At 59.3% G+C, this 12,768-nt stretch overlaps 1 protein-coding gene across 2 annotated transcripts in view; it reads left to right on the top strand.

The window, feature by feature from the left end:
• The window catches only part of SHANK2 (SH3 and multiple ankyrin repeat domains 2), a 472,550-nt gene that overhangs the window by 197,481 nt on the left and 262,301 nt on the right, over window positions 1–12,768 (top strand). For both annotated transcript variants that reach the window (XM_040639603.1, XM_040639604.1), the window contains one exon: window positions 3,855–4,170. In XM_040639603.1, the coding sequence (XP_040495537.1) occupies window positions 3,855–4,170 (316 nt within the window). The remainder of the gene's footprint in view (window positions 1–3,854; window positions 4,171–12,768) is intronic.

Genomic DNA, 12,768 nt, shown 5'->3' with positions numbered 1-12,768 from the left:
TCGGGAGCGCGGTGCATGGGAATTAGCAGTTTCTGACTGATTCTCCGGGGGAGCGGGGGACTCCGGTCCCTCCCAAAATTGCTGGTTGTCCCTTCTCATCACGGAAGGGAATAATTACTTCGGGGGCGCGATCGGGCTTTGTTGTAGTTGGTCTGGGATTCGCACGCGCTCGAAGGTGCGGTTTTATTTCACGGTCCTCCCAAGTCCCCAGCCCCTTGCACAATTGCATTCCGGAATGTGCCTCCATGGTGACCGTGCCGGAGGCCACGTTGGGAACTAAGTCCTATGGAAAATCAAGGAAGTTTTGACTCGTCTGCCCGCTTCCCGGGGGCTGTGGGGCACCTGCTGGGGCGCGAGGAAGGTCAGGACACACTGCTGGCCGTGCCGGCAGGGCGGACGCTCCCCGAACCACTCCTCAGCTCCCGTTGGCCGCCCGGGGTGGCGTTTTCCTGGAGTGGATGCAGATACGGTGGGGCAGACTCTGGGTGCAGAGGATTTTTGTCATACCTTGTGTGATTTCTATTGTGGAAAAAAAACGTATAAATAAATACATGGAAGACAGCTAAGAAAATATCCGCCCACTAAGAGTTTGCAGATTGCCTGAAAGAAGGAAACAGTTGGGTGGAATATTAATCATTTTCAGACAGGAAAAGAGTTATTTTTACCCTTTTCACCAAAAAGAAAAAAAAAATCAACATTTCCACGGATGGCTCCAGTTACTTTGTCAGACAGAGAACTCTCGCTTTATGAAATCTGGTTTATGGAGACATGACTTTGGAGGAATTAGGAAGGTGCTTGCCAGCCCCAAGCCATAAAATAAACATGGGAGAAATTTCCAATTACCTGCACGGGGCACGAATTTAACGCGAGTGTTGGTAATTAAGCGAGCTGATTGTCGTTGGAATGCTCGCCCTGCCGCTACCTCTGCGTGCCGGTTCATACCCCACCTGATCCTCAGGGCAGGGTGTGTTCGCAGACGCCCCGGCTTCCGCATCCCGTGATCTTCCCCGGGCAGCGGTCCCGAATTCCCACCGCGGCCCAAGCCCCCGCTGGGAAAGCCGCCTTCAGCCCGTGTCTTGGGAATTTCTACAAAGAACAGCCTTTGTCCACGCTCCTTTTCTTGCAGTATTAACCCAGGTTCACCTTCTGCTACTTCAGTGTTTGTAACCGTGCACAGCAGGGAAATGTGACTTGGAGTTCATTCGCTGTCCGTTCTGTTCTTTCGTAGACCTCTCTCCCCTTGGAGTCTTAGGCATCGGCAGGACCCCCTCCCCCAGTTTCTGTTAAGGGCATTAGTCCTTTACAGTTATATTGGTCAGAAAGAGACCCAGCGGCCTCATCAGGGAAGCTGGAGGCTTGGCAGGCGTTCATGTCACAGAATGCACGCGTTTGCCTGTCGGGAGTGTCCCTGTGGAGCTGGGGTGTCCCCTCCCCACGGGTTGTGTGAGCCCTGGCCTCTCCTCAGATGCGGGGGGCGGGGAGGATGGTCCAGGAGGCCCAGGGCCCCATCACCCTTTCTGCCTGATGCGTCTGCGGGAGGGGCTGGCTTTCTCGCTGTGATTCAGCCCTCTAGCCGACAGTCTCTGTGCATGGAAGGTTCCCACCCTCTTGGTCTGTGCGGCCATTTGCCCTCTGTGAGGTCTCTCGGTCCCCCCACCCCGTCGTCAGGCAGGTGTCAGGTCACCCCAGAGCACCCACCAGCAGGTGCATTTTTCAAACCCTAAAGAATGAGCGCTCAGTCCTTGCAGGGGTCATTTCTGGCCTCCATCTGCCTGGAGGGAGTGACCGATGTGGTTCTCCCTCACGACCAGCAAAATGCAAACTCAGGGATTTTCCCCAAAGTGAGATTTTTCTAGCAGGTGCAGCCAGGCCTTGCTGATTCGCCGGTGGGCCGAGCCTCTTGAGAGGGCAGCCTCTTGGGCTCTAGAGCCAGGGCTCCACGGGGGACACCGTCGGCCTTTCCCTTCGCCCGCCTCTCTCCCAGCCAGGCTGGCCCTTCTGAGTTCATGTCCTTGGAGGAATTCAGAGCCGGACACAGCTCCAGCTCGCGAGCCCTGGCTGTGTCCAGGGAAGCTTCATAGCGGGAACAGGTTGGAACGGGCACAGGCTGCCGCAGGGAAAATAGGACCTCCCAACATGTCCATTCCCAAATCTCACCAACTGCTCAGAACGCGGATTCCCAGTGCGCGTCCTGAACCCCGTGCCGTCTCTGCACGGCTTCTCCAGGTTGGTTCCATGTCTGCCTTCCCGGGATTGCCCTGCAGCCTGGCAAGGTGGTGAAGGGGTACACTGGGTCACGGCTGCCTCACTGGAGCCCTGCCAGCGCCACCTTGTCCCCCAGCGCTCTCTGCCAGTGCCACCTCTTCCCCAGGGCTCCCTGTGGGCCCACCTCTGCCCCCAGGATCTCTGCCCACGCTACTCTGTCCCTGTGCGCTCTGCTGCCCCACGTGGTCATGGGTCGGTGGCAGGGGTTGATGGGGGCACCCAGGCTCTGGGAAGGGCGCACCTATCCTTCGCTTTCGTGAAGTACTTCACCGCAGCCTCTGACCTTGGGCAGCGGGATGGTGGACTGTCCAGGGCTCTGTCCTGGACCACCCATGATGTTCTTCCCCTTCGAGACGCTAGGACTCCCACTCCAGCCCAGCTCACCCGGAGGATGCGTGCTTTCTGCTGCCCTCAGCGCTGGTCTGTGCAGTGGCGGCCCTGGCCTCGGGCAGCACAGACTCGAGAGCCCACGCGCTCAGCCTCGTTCCAGAGCTTGCAGACCCCGTGGTCAGCGGGAAGCTGCCTGGGTGTCAGGCCCTCGCTTCCAGGGGCATCAGCATCTTCTCGGGTGGCCTGGCCGGCTGCTTTCCTTGACATGCATCTTCTGAGAAAGGACACTTTCTATTTCTGGCTCCAGCCCTCGGAGCAACCCGGAGTGGCTGCAGTGTGGATGCCGGTCCTCACGGTCCCTGTGGGCAGTGTCCTCATTCTGCGTCCCTGGGCACGCTGAACTCGGCAGAGTGAGGGCCTCGCCTCTGGTCTCGAACTTCATAGGAAGACAAACGGGGCGTGCTCATGCCTTCCTGTTGCGCACTGCTGGGCCCCAGTGTGATGGGTGGAGAAAGCAGCCTGCTCGGTCCTGAAGGAGCCCACCTCTGAACGGTACTCGGAGGGCCATGTGTGTGTCCTGGGGCAGCTGCAACAAAGACCCAGAGGTGGACTCACTGCAGGACTCACTGGCCGCGGTCCCAGAGGCCGACGCCCGAGATGCAGGTGTGGGCAGGCAGGGCGGGGTCCCCCCGAGGCCTCTCTCCTCGTGTGTGGACGGCCGTGCTCTCCCTGGGTCCTCACGGGGTCGTCCCTCTGTGCGTGTCTGTGTCCTGATGTCCTCTTCCTGTAATGACCCCAGTCACACTGGATCAGGGCCACCCTGGTGACCTCATGGTACCTTGATCACCTCTGTAAAGGCCCATCTCCAGATACTGTCTCAGGCACCAGGGTTAGGGCTCCGACACATGCATGTCAGGGGGACCCGGTCCTGCCCCTACCAGGGGCCCAGTGCAGGTGGTGGCGAGGAGGAACTCTGTGTCCCGAGCACGTCGTGAGGCCCTCACGCGTGTCTCTGCTGCTGAAGGAGCGGGCCCTGGCCCGGATGGAAGTCGGAGCCCAAGCCCCTTCCATCTCAAGCATTAGCTTGAGCCTCCGTGAAACGGAGACGTGCTCCGTGTCCACCTGGTCTCTGCTTCTATGTCGGGGCGGGCTCTGCACATGGCCGGGGGGGGGGTGGCGGGGGGCTCCGTGCACCCCCGCCCTGCACCGCCCGTGCCGGGCGTGCACTCACCCGCCTCTCCTTGTTCTCTCTGACTCAGTGCCCTTCCGAGAGGCCCCGGCGTACTCCAACCGCCGGCGGCGGCCCCCCAACACGCTGGCCGCCCCCCGGGTCCTGCTGCGCTCCAACAGTGACAACAACCTCAACGCCAGCACGCCCGACTGGGCCATCTGCTCCGCCACCTCCCACCGCAGTCTCTCACCCCAGCTGCTGCAGCAGACGCCCGGCAAGCCCGAGGGGGCCGCCAGGACCCTTGGGAGCTACGCCCCCGGGCCCCGCAGCCGGTCCCCGTCGCTCAACAGGCTGGGCGGTGCCGGCGAGGATGGCAAGAGGCCCCAGCAGTCCTGGCACGTCGGGTAAGGAGTGGCCGTGGTTGGCGGGTGTTGGCAAGGAGCCGGGGGCTCCCGAGGGCACTGGGAGAGGAAGCCCTCCCTGCACCGTGGCTCCTGGTTTCTAGGGTTCACGGCACGCCCACGGGTTGGCCAGGATGCCTGTTTTATTCCAGCCTGGATGTCCAGTCGCCTGCGTGAGCACGTGCCCATGATGACCGCCCGGGGCAGGTGTAGGGGGCGGGGTCGAGCTCCTGGCGGGGGTTGGGGTTGGGGCTGGGGCTGGCGTCGGGGGCCTCATTTTCCTTCTGTGTGCATTGGATTCTGGGTTCTGAAAGTGAAATGTGAACAGAGAGGGAGCTAAGGCCGCCAGCCTGCCCGTTGCCGAGAGTTCCTCCAAGTACCGCTTTTACTGCCAACGCGCCTGGTCCGGAATTAAAGCTCACGCTTGGGCTCCGGGCCCTGGCCCCCTTGCTGTCGCTCCAGCACGTTCTCCACATGGTCGTGCCCTTTCAGAATTGTTCACATGAGGATGGGTCTTTCGGGGGGGTGGGCTCACGGCTGGGGCCCCAGGGTGCCGGGCTTAGCGCTGGCTACAGCCATGAAAGCAGCCCCGGCGTCCGGCCTTGCCAGTCCCACTGTGCGCTCTGTCTCGGGCCCAGGCCCTGGTCCTCGTGCTACGGCTTGCTGGCCCCTTCCCTCCTGGGTCCTCATTCCTGCACCTGTGCCGTGGGGTTCTCAAGTATTTGTCGCCTTCAGCCACGGTGGCCCGGGAAGGCCCACTGACCGGTGTTTCCCTGGCCGGCACAGGGCTCTGGCCCCCTTACGTCCAGCACGTCACCAGATCCCCCTTTCCCCTTGCTCATTCCCGCTCCCTCCCAGGCCTGCTGAGTGAGGCCTGCCGACGCCTCGGCTTACGTCTGTGATGCTGGGGAGGTGGGGCACCCTGCTGCTTGGGGGCTCTGTCCTGCAGCTTCTGCGTCTTCCGAGTGGGGTGCAGGTGGGCAGCCCGGGTGGGAGGGGGCGACGGTGCTTCACGTGGTCCCGGCAGGAGGCTGACGGCTGTGACCGTGAACAGCGGTGGCCAAGTCTCCGGATCGGGAGAATGTTCCCGTGGGAACCACGTCTCCCGGCTCCTGCATAGGGTCTCGGGCTTGAGGCTCTGGATGCCAGCCCACCCCAAGCCCGCAGCCACGCCTCAGCCCCAGCCACTGCCCACCCGTCTCGTGCTCCAAACGGTGAGATCCAGTTTCTGGCTCTGGTCTAGATTCTCGCTCTGGGTCGCCCCGAGGGAGAAGTCCCAGGTGCTAAGAACAGTTTAAAACTAAATTAAAGGCCTCCCCTGAGGAGGCAAATTCCACTTCACACCATTCACTGGAATTATGACTGTAATTTTGAGAAGAGTGTGTCCCCTTCCTCTAGCACGAAATCTAATAAGGGACAGAGGGTGGTGTGGCCGGGGACCGCAACCCCACACACAGAACAGTGCTTGTGAAGGGAGGAAAGCCACCGGGGTGCCTTGCTGGGGCCCCGCCTGGCTGTCCCCCATGTCCTGTGCGGGTGCGTGTGGGGCCATCACGGCGCCTGTCCCGAGCCTTGCTGCTGGGACCTCTGGGCACCTGTTCTGCGCTCTGCCCTGGGCTGCTGACTTGACACTTGGAGCTTCATCGACACAGTGGGTGTCGTGAAAAGACTGGCCGCCGGGGTTGTTTTTAAGACTCAGTGAGTGAATTTGTGCCCGTACCTCACAGCAGTACCATGCTGGCCCTCAGACGAAGCTCAGATCTGCATCTAGCCCAAAAAAGGCACTTAGCCAGTTCTGTTTCCTTTGTCACCCAGAGCCCTGGGCAGGGGGACCAACCATCCAGGTTTGCCCGGGACCCCAGGATTGCCCCCACCTGTGGGCTATTACCTGTCCTGGCCCGGCCAGCGCCTTGCCTTGCTGAGCGGTGCCGCTGATAGAGCCCTGCCTTTTCTGCCTTGTTCAGCCTTCCTCCCTCCCCCCCCCCCCGACAAGCCTGCCTGTCCCATGTCTGTCTGTTCAGGGTCCAGATCCTTGCTGGTGATGGAAACTACTCTGTGACAGGAGCCATGGGCTGCTGGGGTCCTTCCCCCAACACTCCCCTGTCCTAACAGGGACTGCCGGGTGCACCTGCTTCCCCCTGGAATGGGAGGGAATGGTGGGCCCTCTGCTTCCTGGCTGGGAGACCATGGTCTGGCCTTTCGAACCACACCTAGGCGTAGAACTGGCAATACAGACCGGCCCAGGCGATGGCAGACGCCAGATACAGGACCCCACAGCATAGCCCCTGAGCCTTGTGGGGGCTCAAGGAGGTAGCTGAACCCCTCCACTCTGTCTTTGTCATCGCCACTCAGAGCCTAACCCCTTCCCAGGGCAGGCAGACCCTGGCTGGGCATGACACATGACTCAGGGTGACCCGGGGTGCCCCGAGTGCCCTTACTGGTTCTCGCAGAGCCTAGGCTGGGGTTAGGAGGCCCTGCCCCTGCACACCCCTCCGTCTACAGATTCTGTCTCCGCGGTAGCTGTCCCAGCTGTGCTCCTCCCCGCCGTGTGCCTGCACAGGACCCCCGACCCTTCTACTCCAGGTCTTCTCCAATGAAGAGTGGGGCTGATAGTTTGGGAAGCGGGAGTAAGTTGAATTTCATAACCACCCACCACACGTTCTGAGGCGTGTCTGGCTCCCAGGGGACTCCCCAGAAGCCTTTGCTGCTCTGGGTTGTCAGCAACACTTAGAAGGACCCTCTGGCCCCCGTGGGGCAGGCGCTGGAGGGAGTCAGGAGTCACTGTCCTGGTGACAGCTCCAGCTAAGAGGCCGGAGAAGCAAAGACCATCACTCAGCCCAGTAGAGGGAGACTCAGCCTCCTGACATGAGGAGGATTTGTCCTCTGCCTCCGCACCCCCACGTTGCCCCCCCCCGCCCCCCCGCTGCTGGCGGGGAATGCTGGGCACTTAGCACCACAATCAGGCAGAGCCCATTTGCCTGAATGCCGAGCTGAGGCCCTGGAAACCCGAGCCAGGAATACGATGGGCACATCAGTGTGGCCGAGGCCTCAGGTGCAGACTGGATGATGGTGGGGGGGCACCAAGGTCTCCCCAGCTGCCCAAGTCCCTGTTCAGCTCCCTCCCTGGCTGGGCTCTGAGCTGTGGGCAGGGCCAGCGTCCTCCGTGGAGCTGTCCTCCCGTAACCAGCTGACCTGAGTGCCAAGCAGAGAGGTAGAAGGTCCACAGAGGTCAGCACCCATGTACCCGCCACACCTTTGAATCCAGCTTCAGGTGGGGGACCCCACAGACACCTGCCCATGATGGCGCCCTCTAGTGTGGCTTGTCCGGGTCCCTACCAACCGCTGCCCTGTTGCCCAGGACCCCTCCAGTACCCAGCAGGCTGCCCTGGCCTCGTCAGCACCAGGAAGCATTCTGGTCACCCTCTTACCAAGGACGCATCTCTTGGGTGGGTTCAGCTCAGCACGATGGGGCGGACTCGTGCTTTTGAGTGTAGGCAGAGACTCGTGCAGCCTGTGGCTGGCTCACGGCATCCCTCTGAGCCGGAGCCGTCAGGCAGAACCTGGCGGGGGCTCGGCAAAGTCTCGTACACAAGTCACCTTCATTTCTCTGACCCTGGCCATGGGAGGCTGAGGCCATGCAGATGTTTGGGGTTTCAGGTGGATAAGACGGCACATCGGCCAGCAGCCCGCAGCGTGGGGGGCTTGGCCATCCCAGGAGGGTCCAGGTGTGGGGCCAGCTTCGAGCCTGTGCCCATGGCCCCGCTGGTAGAAGGTGACATTGGTATTACCAGTCTGTGCCCCCTGAGTAGCGCCTGTGCCCCTGTGAGCACCGGGAGGGAAGGCCAGCCCGAGACAGGGCCCCAAATCCCAGGGCAGGTTTGCTCACAGAATAGAACCTTTCGAACGGAGCCAGAGACTTCAGAAATCAGAGACCGCACCCCCTTCCAGGGGGTCCTGGGGTGGTGGGACCCCTTCCAGGAGACAAAGCTCCCATCTTGTCAGGCTTGTGGGTGTGCAGGGGCACGGTGGTGCCCCTCTGGCCTAGGTCTCTGTCCACCTCTGCGAGGCCTCTCCCTGCTTCCTGGGGCCGTGGAGACCAAACGTGGCTCCCCCAGAGGAGCAGGGACCTGGTTTCCTCCGTGAGAACTCAGTGCAACGGCTGTTCCCTTCCTGTGCTTGTCCTGACCCAGAAAGGGAGTGGGGGTGGGCTCCAGGGGCAGGGTAGGGGCAGGGCAGGGGTAGCATCAGGGCAAGGCAGGCGCTGCCCAGCCCAGGCTTGGAGGCGGGTGGTCCTTCTGCCCTGCTGCTGCCTGACCTGGGGCGCTAAGGGCACGTCATGGGGAGGCCAGGAGTAGGGATCCACGAGGAGTGGGACTCCCTGGTTTGTGTGTGTCACCTGGTGGGGAGGCAGGCCAGGCCAAGGGGGCTCAACTTGAGGGAGCAGGTGCGTCTTGGCTGCTGAGGACTTAATGTCCAGGTACTTCACAGGCCACCCCTCACCCGCCACCATCTCTGCTTCTGTGTTTGGGGACATTCAGACTTTGCTGTCTCCGCTGGTTGCACGAATTCATGAATTAGCAATCTCCTCTGTTCCGGGCTCCCGTCATGCGGAGGAGAATGCCTTGTTCCCACCCCAGAGGTGAGGGCGGGAGACATGTGAGCCCCCAGGGGTGATGTAGTGGAGGACACGGAGCCACAGGCGCCCCTGACAGAGCCCCCCAGGGCTCAGAGCTCCCTGGGGGAGGTGGGGAGCTCAGCAGAGAAGCGGAGATCCGCAGTGGGGAATGCCATGGGCCAGCTGGGGGTCAGGGTGGCGAGGGGCCCGGAGTGACTGGGGCAGAGAGTGGGAAGTGTGAGGAAGGGTGTACGTTCAGAACTGCTCCTGTCACTCGGGGACTCCCGGCACTTTCTCTCCCCTCCCCCACCCTCTTCTTGTCGGAGCCAGGAGCGGCCTGGGGCTTGCAAATGGGCAGAAAGCCCGCTCCAGGGGCCTGGGTCACCGCAGAGAGTGTGCGAGCAGCTGCACAAAGCTGGCGCCTGGTGGATTTCCCTTCTCGGGTCCACAAAAGCCCTGGCTCACGCTGGTGCCCCAGCCGGTGTCACTGCGGCCAGTGGGATGGGACATCCTGGTGACCGTCCTTCCCCAGATCCCTTCTCAGGGCCTCATGGCATGGCTGTGGCGTGTAGGGTGCTGTTACTGGAACCGCAGAGGCAGGGCAGAGCCCAGAGCCCATGCTGGGGCCCCACTGCTCAGGGTGGTGGGTGCTGAGGATTCCTGCGTGTCTTTCTGGCTCTAAGCGGTGGGGGATGGTGCCGATAGTACAGGGGGTGCCATACAGTCTGAGCTTTTACCCTGAAGAGACAGCAGTCAGTGGATGATAAGATCTTGGGACCTTTGGGGCTGGATGTGGCACCCTCTCCACCAGACCACCAAGCACTTTCCTTCCACCCATGCTGAGTAAGCCAGGAACCTGGGGACACCCCAGTTTTAGTAGGTCCAGGTCTGGCAGGGCCCTGGTCACCCAGGATAGCTGGAAAGTGGCTCAGTTCACTCATCCACGTCACCCCACAGCCAGCCACCAATTTTCTGATATTGAGAATTCAGTGATTTAGCTCTCATACCAAAACAACGTGGTTGGAATTCCATCTGGCTGTTCTTGGACGGATCACAAGGAAAATGTTGACAGCTTGGGGTAGGGAACTTCAGTCCATCCCCGCTGTGCAGGCAGGGTGGAGCAGCCCCAGTCTGGCCCCTGTGCCTCCTTTCCCGAGAGGGGATGGCACTCCCAACCCTGAGCCACTGCGGGGCTCTGGCTCCTGCTGCCGTGGGACGCAGTGCCTAAAACAGGACATTGTGGGGAGAAGACGCCTTCCTTGGCAGGAGAGGTCATCACTGCATGGAGCAGGGAGCCTCCAGGGAGCCCTGGGCTGGCGTCAAGGAGCCAGGATGTGAGGTCAGCTCTGTATCTCTGTGTCTCGGCCACTATTTATGGAACCTCCTTTTTCTCTTCTATGAAATGGAGCTTTGTGAGGCTCAGATCAACCTGGAATGAGAAGGTGCTTTAGCTTTCGTGGGGATCGCACATCACTCCTGGTGCCCGGCGCCATGGGTGCGCTCTGGTCTAGAGGGACTGACTCCTTCCTGTTCTTTGACAGGGCCTTTCCAGGCATGGGTGGATGGGTTAGGGAACTGATCATCTGCAAGGTGGCTCAAGACACAGAGCTCCCCAGATTGGAGCAGTGTTTGCTTTGACTTCTCTGCCCAGTGACACCCTCTGGTACCAGCTGGAAGCAGCTAGCTCACACAGGCAACTTGTGACCACTTTCCAGTGGAAGCGGGAAGTGGGAATGGTGCTAATGTTCACTTAAGTAAACCTGCGAAGAGTAGTTCCTGTTGACTCATTCTCCGGTCACTGCGGCTCACCCCCTCTTACAAGATGGGGAACTAGGCTTCAAGAGGTTAACTTACTTGTCTAACATCTGTAGTAAGTGGTCAGCTGGGCATCTTGTGGGGTCCTTGTGAAATTTGGGTGGATGAGTGAATATGATGTTTGGATAAGTGGTAAGATGGATAGGTGGGTGGATGGACAGATGGATGGATAAGTGGATAGTTGGGTGGGTGGATGGATGGAAGGAGGGATGGTGGATGAATGGGTAGATGTGTGATGGATGGATGGATGGATGGATAGGTGAATGTATGGATGTGGGCAGATGGATGGATAAGTGGATGGATGGGTAGATGCATGGGTGGATGGATAGATGGATGGACGGATAGATGCATGGGTGGATGGATAGATGGATGGACGGATAGATGCATGGGTGGATGGATAGATGGATGGACGGATAGATGCATGGGTGGATGGATAGATGGATGGACGGATAGATGCATGGGTGGATGGATAGATGGATGGACGGATAGATGCATGGGTGGATGGATAGATGGATGGACGGATAGATGCATGGGTGGATGGATAGATGGATGGACGGATAGATGCATGGGTGGATGGATAGATGGATGGACGGATAGATGCATGGGTGGATGGATAGATGGATGGACGGATAGATGCATGGGTGGATGGATAGATGGATGGACGGATAGATGCATGGGTGGATGGATAGATGGATGGACGGATAGATGCATGGGTGGATGGATAGATGGATGGACGGATAGATGCATGGGTGGATGGATAGATGGATGGACGGATAGATGCATGGGTGGATGGATAGATGGATGGACGGATAGATGCATGGGTGGATGGATAGATGGATGGACGGATAGATGCATGGGTGGATGGATAGATGGATGGACGGATAGATGCATGGGTGGATGGATAGATGGATGGACGGATAGATGCATGGGTGGATGGATAGATGGATGGACGGATAGATGCATGGGTGGATGGATAGATGGATGGACGGATAGATGCATGGGTGGATGGATAGATGGATGGACGGATAGATGCATGGGTGGATGGATAGATGGATGGACGGATAGATGCATGGGTGGATGGATAGATGGATGGACGGATAGATGCATGGGTGGATGGATAGATGGATGGACGGATAGATGCATGGGTGGATGGATAGATGGATGGATGGTTGGGTGGAGGGATGAGTGGAGGATGGATAGATGGATAAGTGGGTTGGTGTTTGGATGGATGGATGGATGGATGGATGGACGGGTAGTGGATAGATTGGTGGATGGGTGAGTGGATGGGGTGGGTGGGTGGACGGAGGGGTAGATGGATAGATACCATTACCCCCAACACAGAGTCAAGCTAAAAATAGAAAACAGACATGAAATGATATATTACAGTTTTAGGAAGACATACAAGCTTACTAGCATAGAGACAAGATGACGAGCGTATAACCCTGTTCTGTGACAATGACCGAGCACATGTGGTGTGTGGCGTGTGTGCGCCTGCGAGCACATGTGGGGGGAGGTCCTTTGCCAGGTGTTTTAACTGCTGTCTCTTTTCTTACCTCATTCCTCTCCTTCCTCTCATAGTAACTTTGGGGGAAAGAAGCTGCGGTCTAACCCGACTTTACCGGTTTAAATATCAACAGCACATCCTTCCTCCTCTCCCTCTCTCCATCCATCCAACTATCCATCCATCCATCCATGCATCTACCCCATCTTCACCCACCCGCGCTTCTCTGCATCCAGCAGTCCATCTTTGCACCCACCTCCCCAGCCATCCGTTCCTTCCCGTGTGCAACAGGGAGTGAAGGAGCACCTGGTTTGTGCCAAGCACCATTAGGCACTTGGGATAAAGTCGTGAACAACACAGCCTTCGAGGAGCTTGTATTCAAGTCGGGGTGGGGGTGAAAGCCAAGGAAGTAAAAAGGATCTATGAATCATACTATACATTCCCTTCATTCACAACGCCCTCTTCTCCAGGAGCCCAAAGCGTGGCTCAGATAATGCTCTGTCCCCGAGACCAGGGCAATGACCTACCACCGTCCCTCAAGCTGCGGGCATCACAGTGAACATCTGGATTTTCTTGTCCACAGAACTGTAGCCGGCTGGGCAAGGAGAGGTTAAGCAAGGAGGTGATGTGGGGCCACTGGGCAAGGCCACCTGAACCCCCTGGATTCTGT

The sequence above is a fragment of the Ursus maritimus genome, unplaced genomic scaffold (assembly GCF_017311325.1).
Source record: "Ursus maritimus isolate PB19 unplaced genomic scaffold, ASM1731132v1 scaffold_23, whole genome shotgun sequence".
In the NCBI taxonomy this organism is placed as follows: domain Eukaryota; kingdom Metazoa; phylum Chordata; class Mammalia; order Carnivora; family Ursidae; genus Ursus; species Ursus maritimus.
The sequence above is the reverse complement of the archived record's forward strand: the minus strand, read 5'-3'. Positions and strand labels throughout refer to the sequence as shown.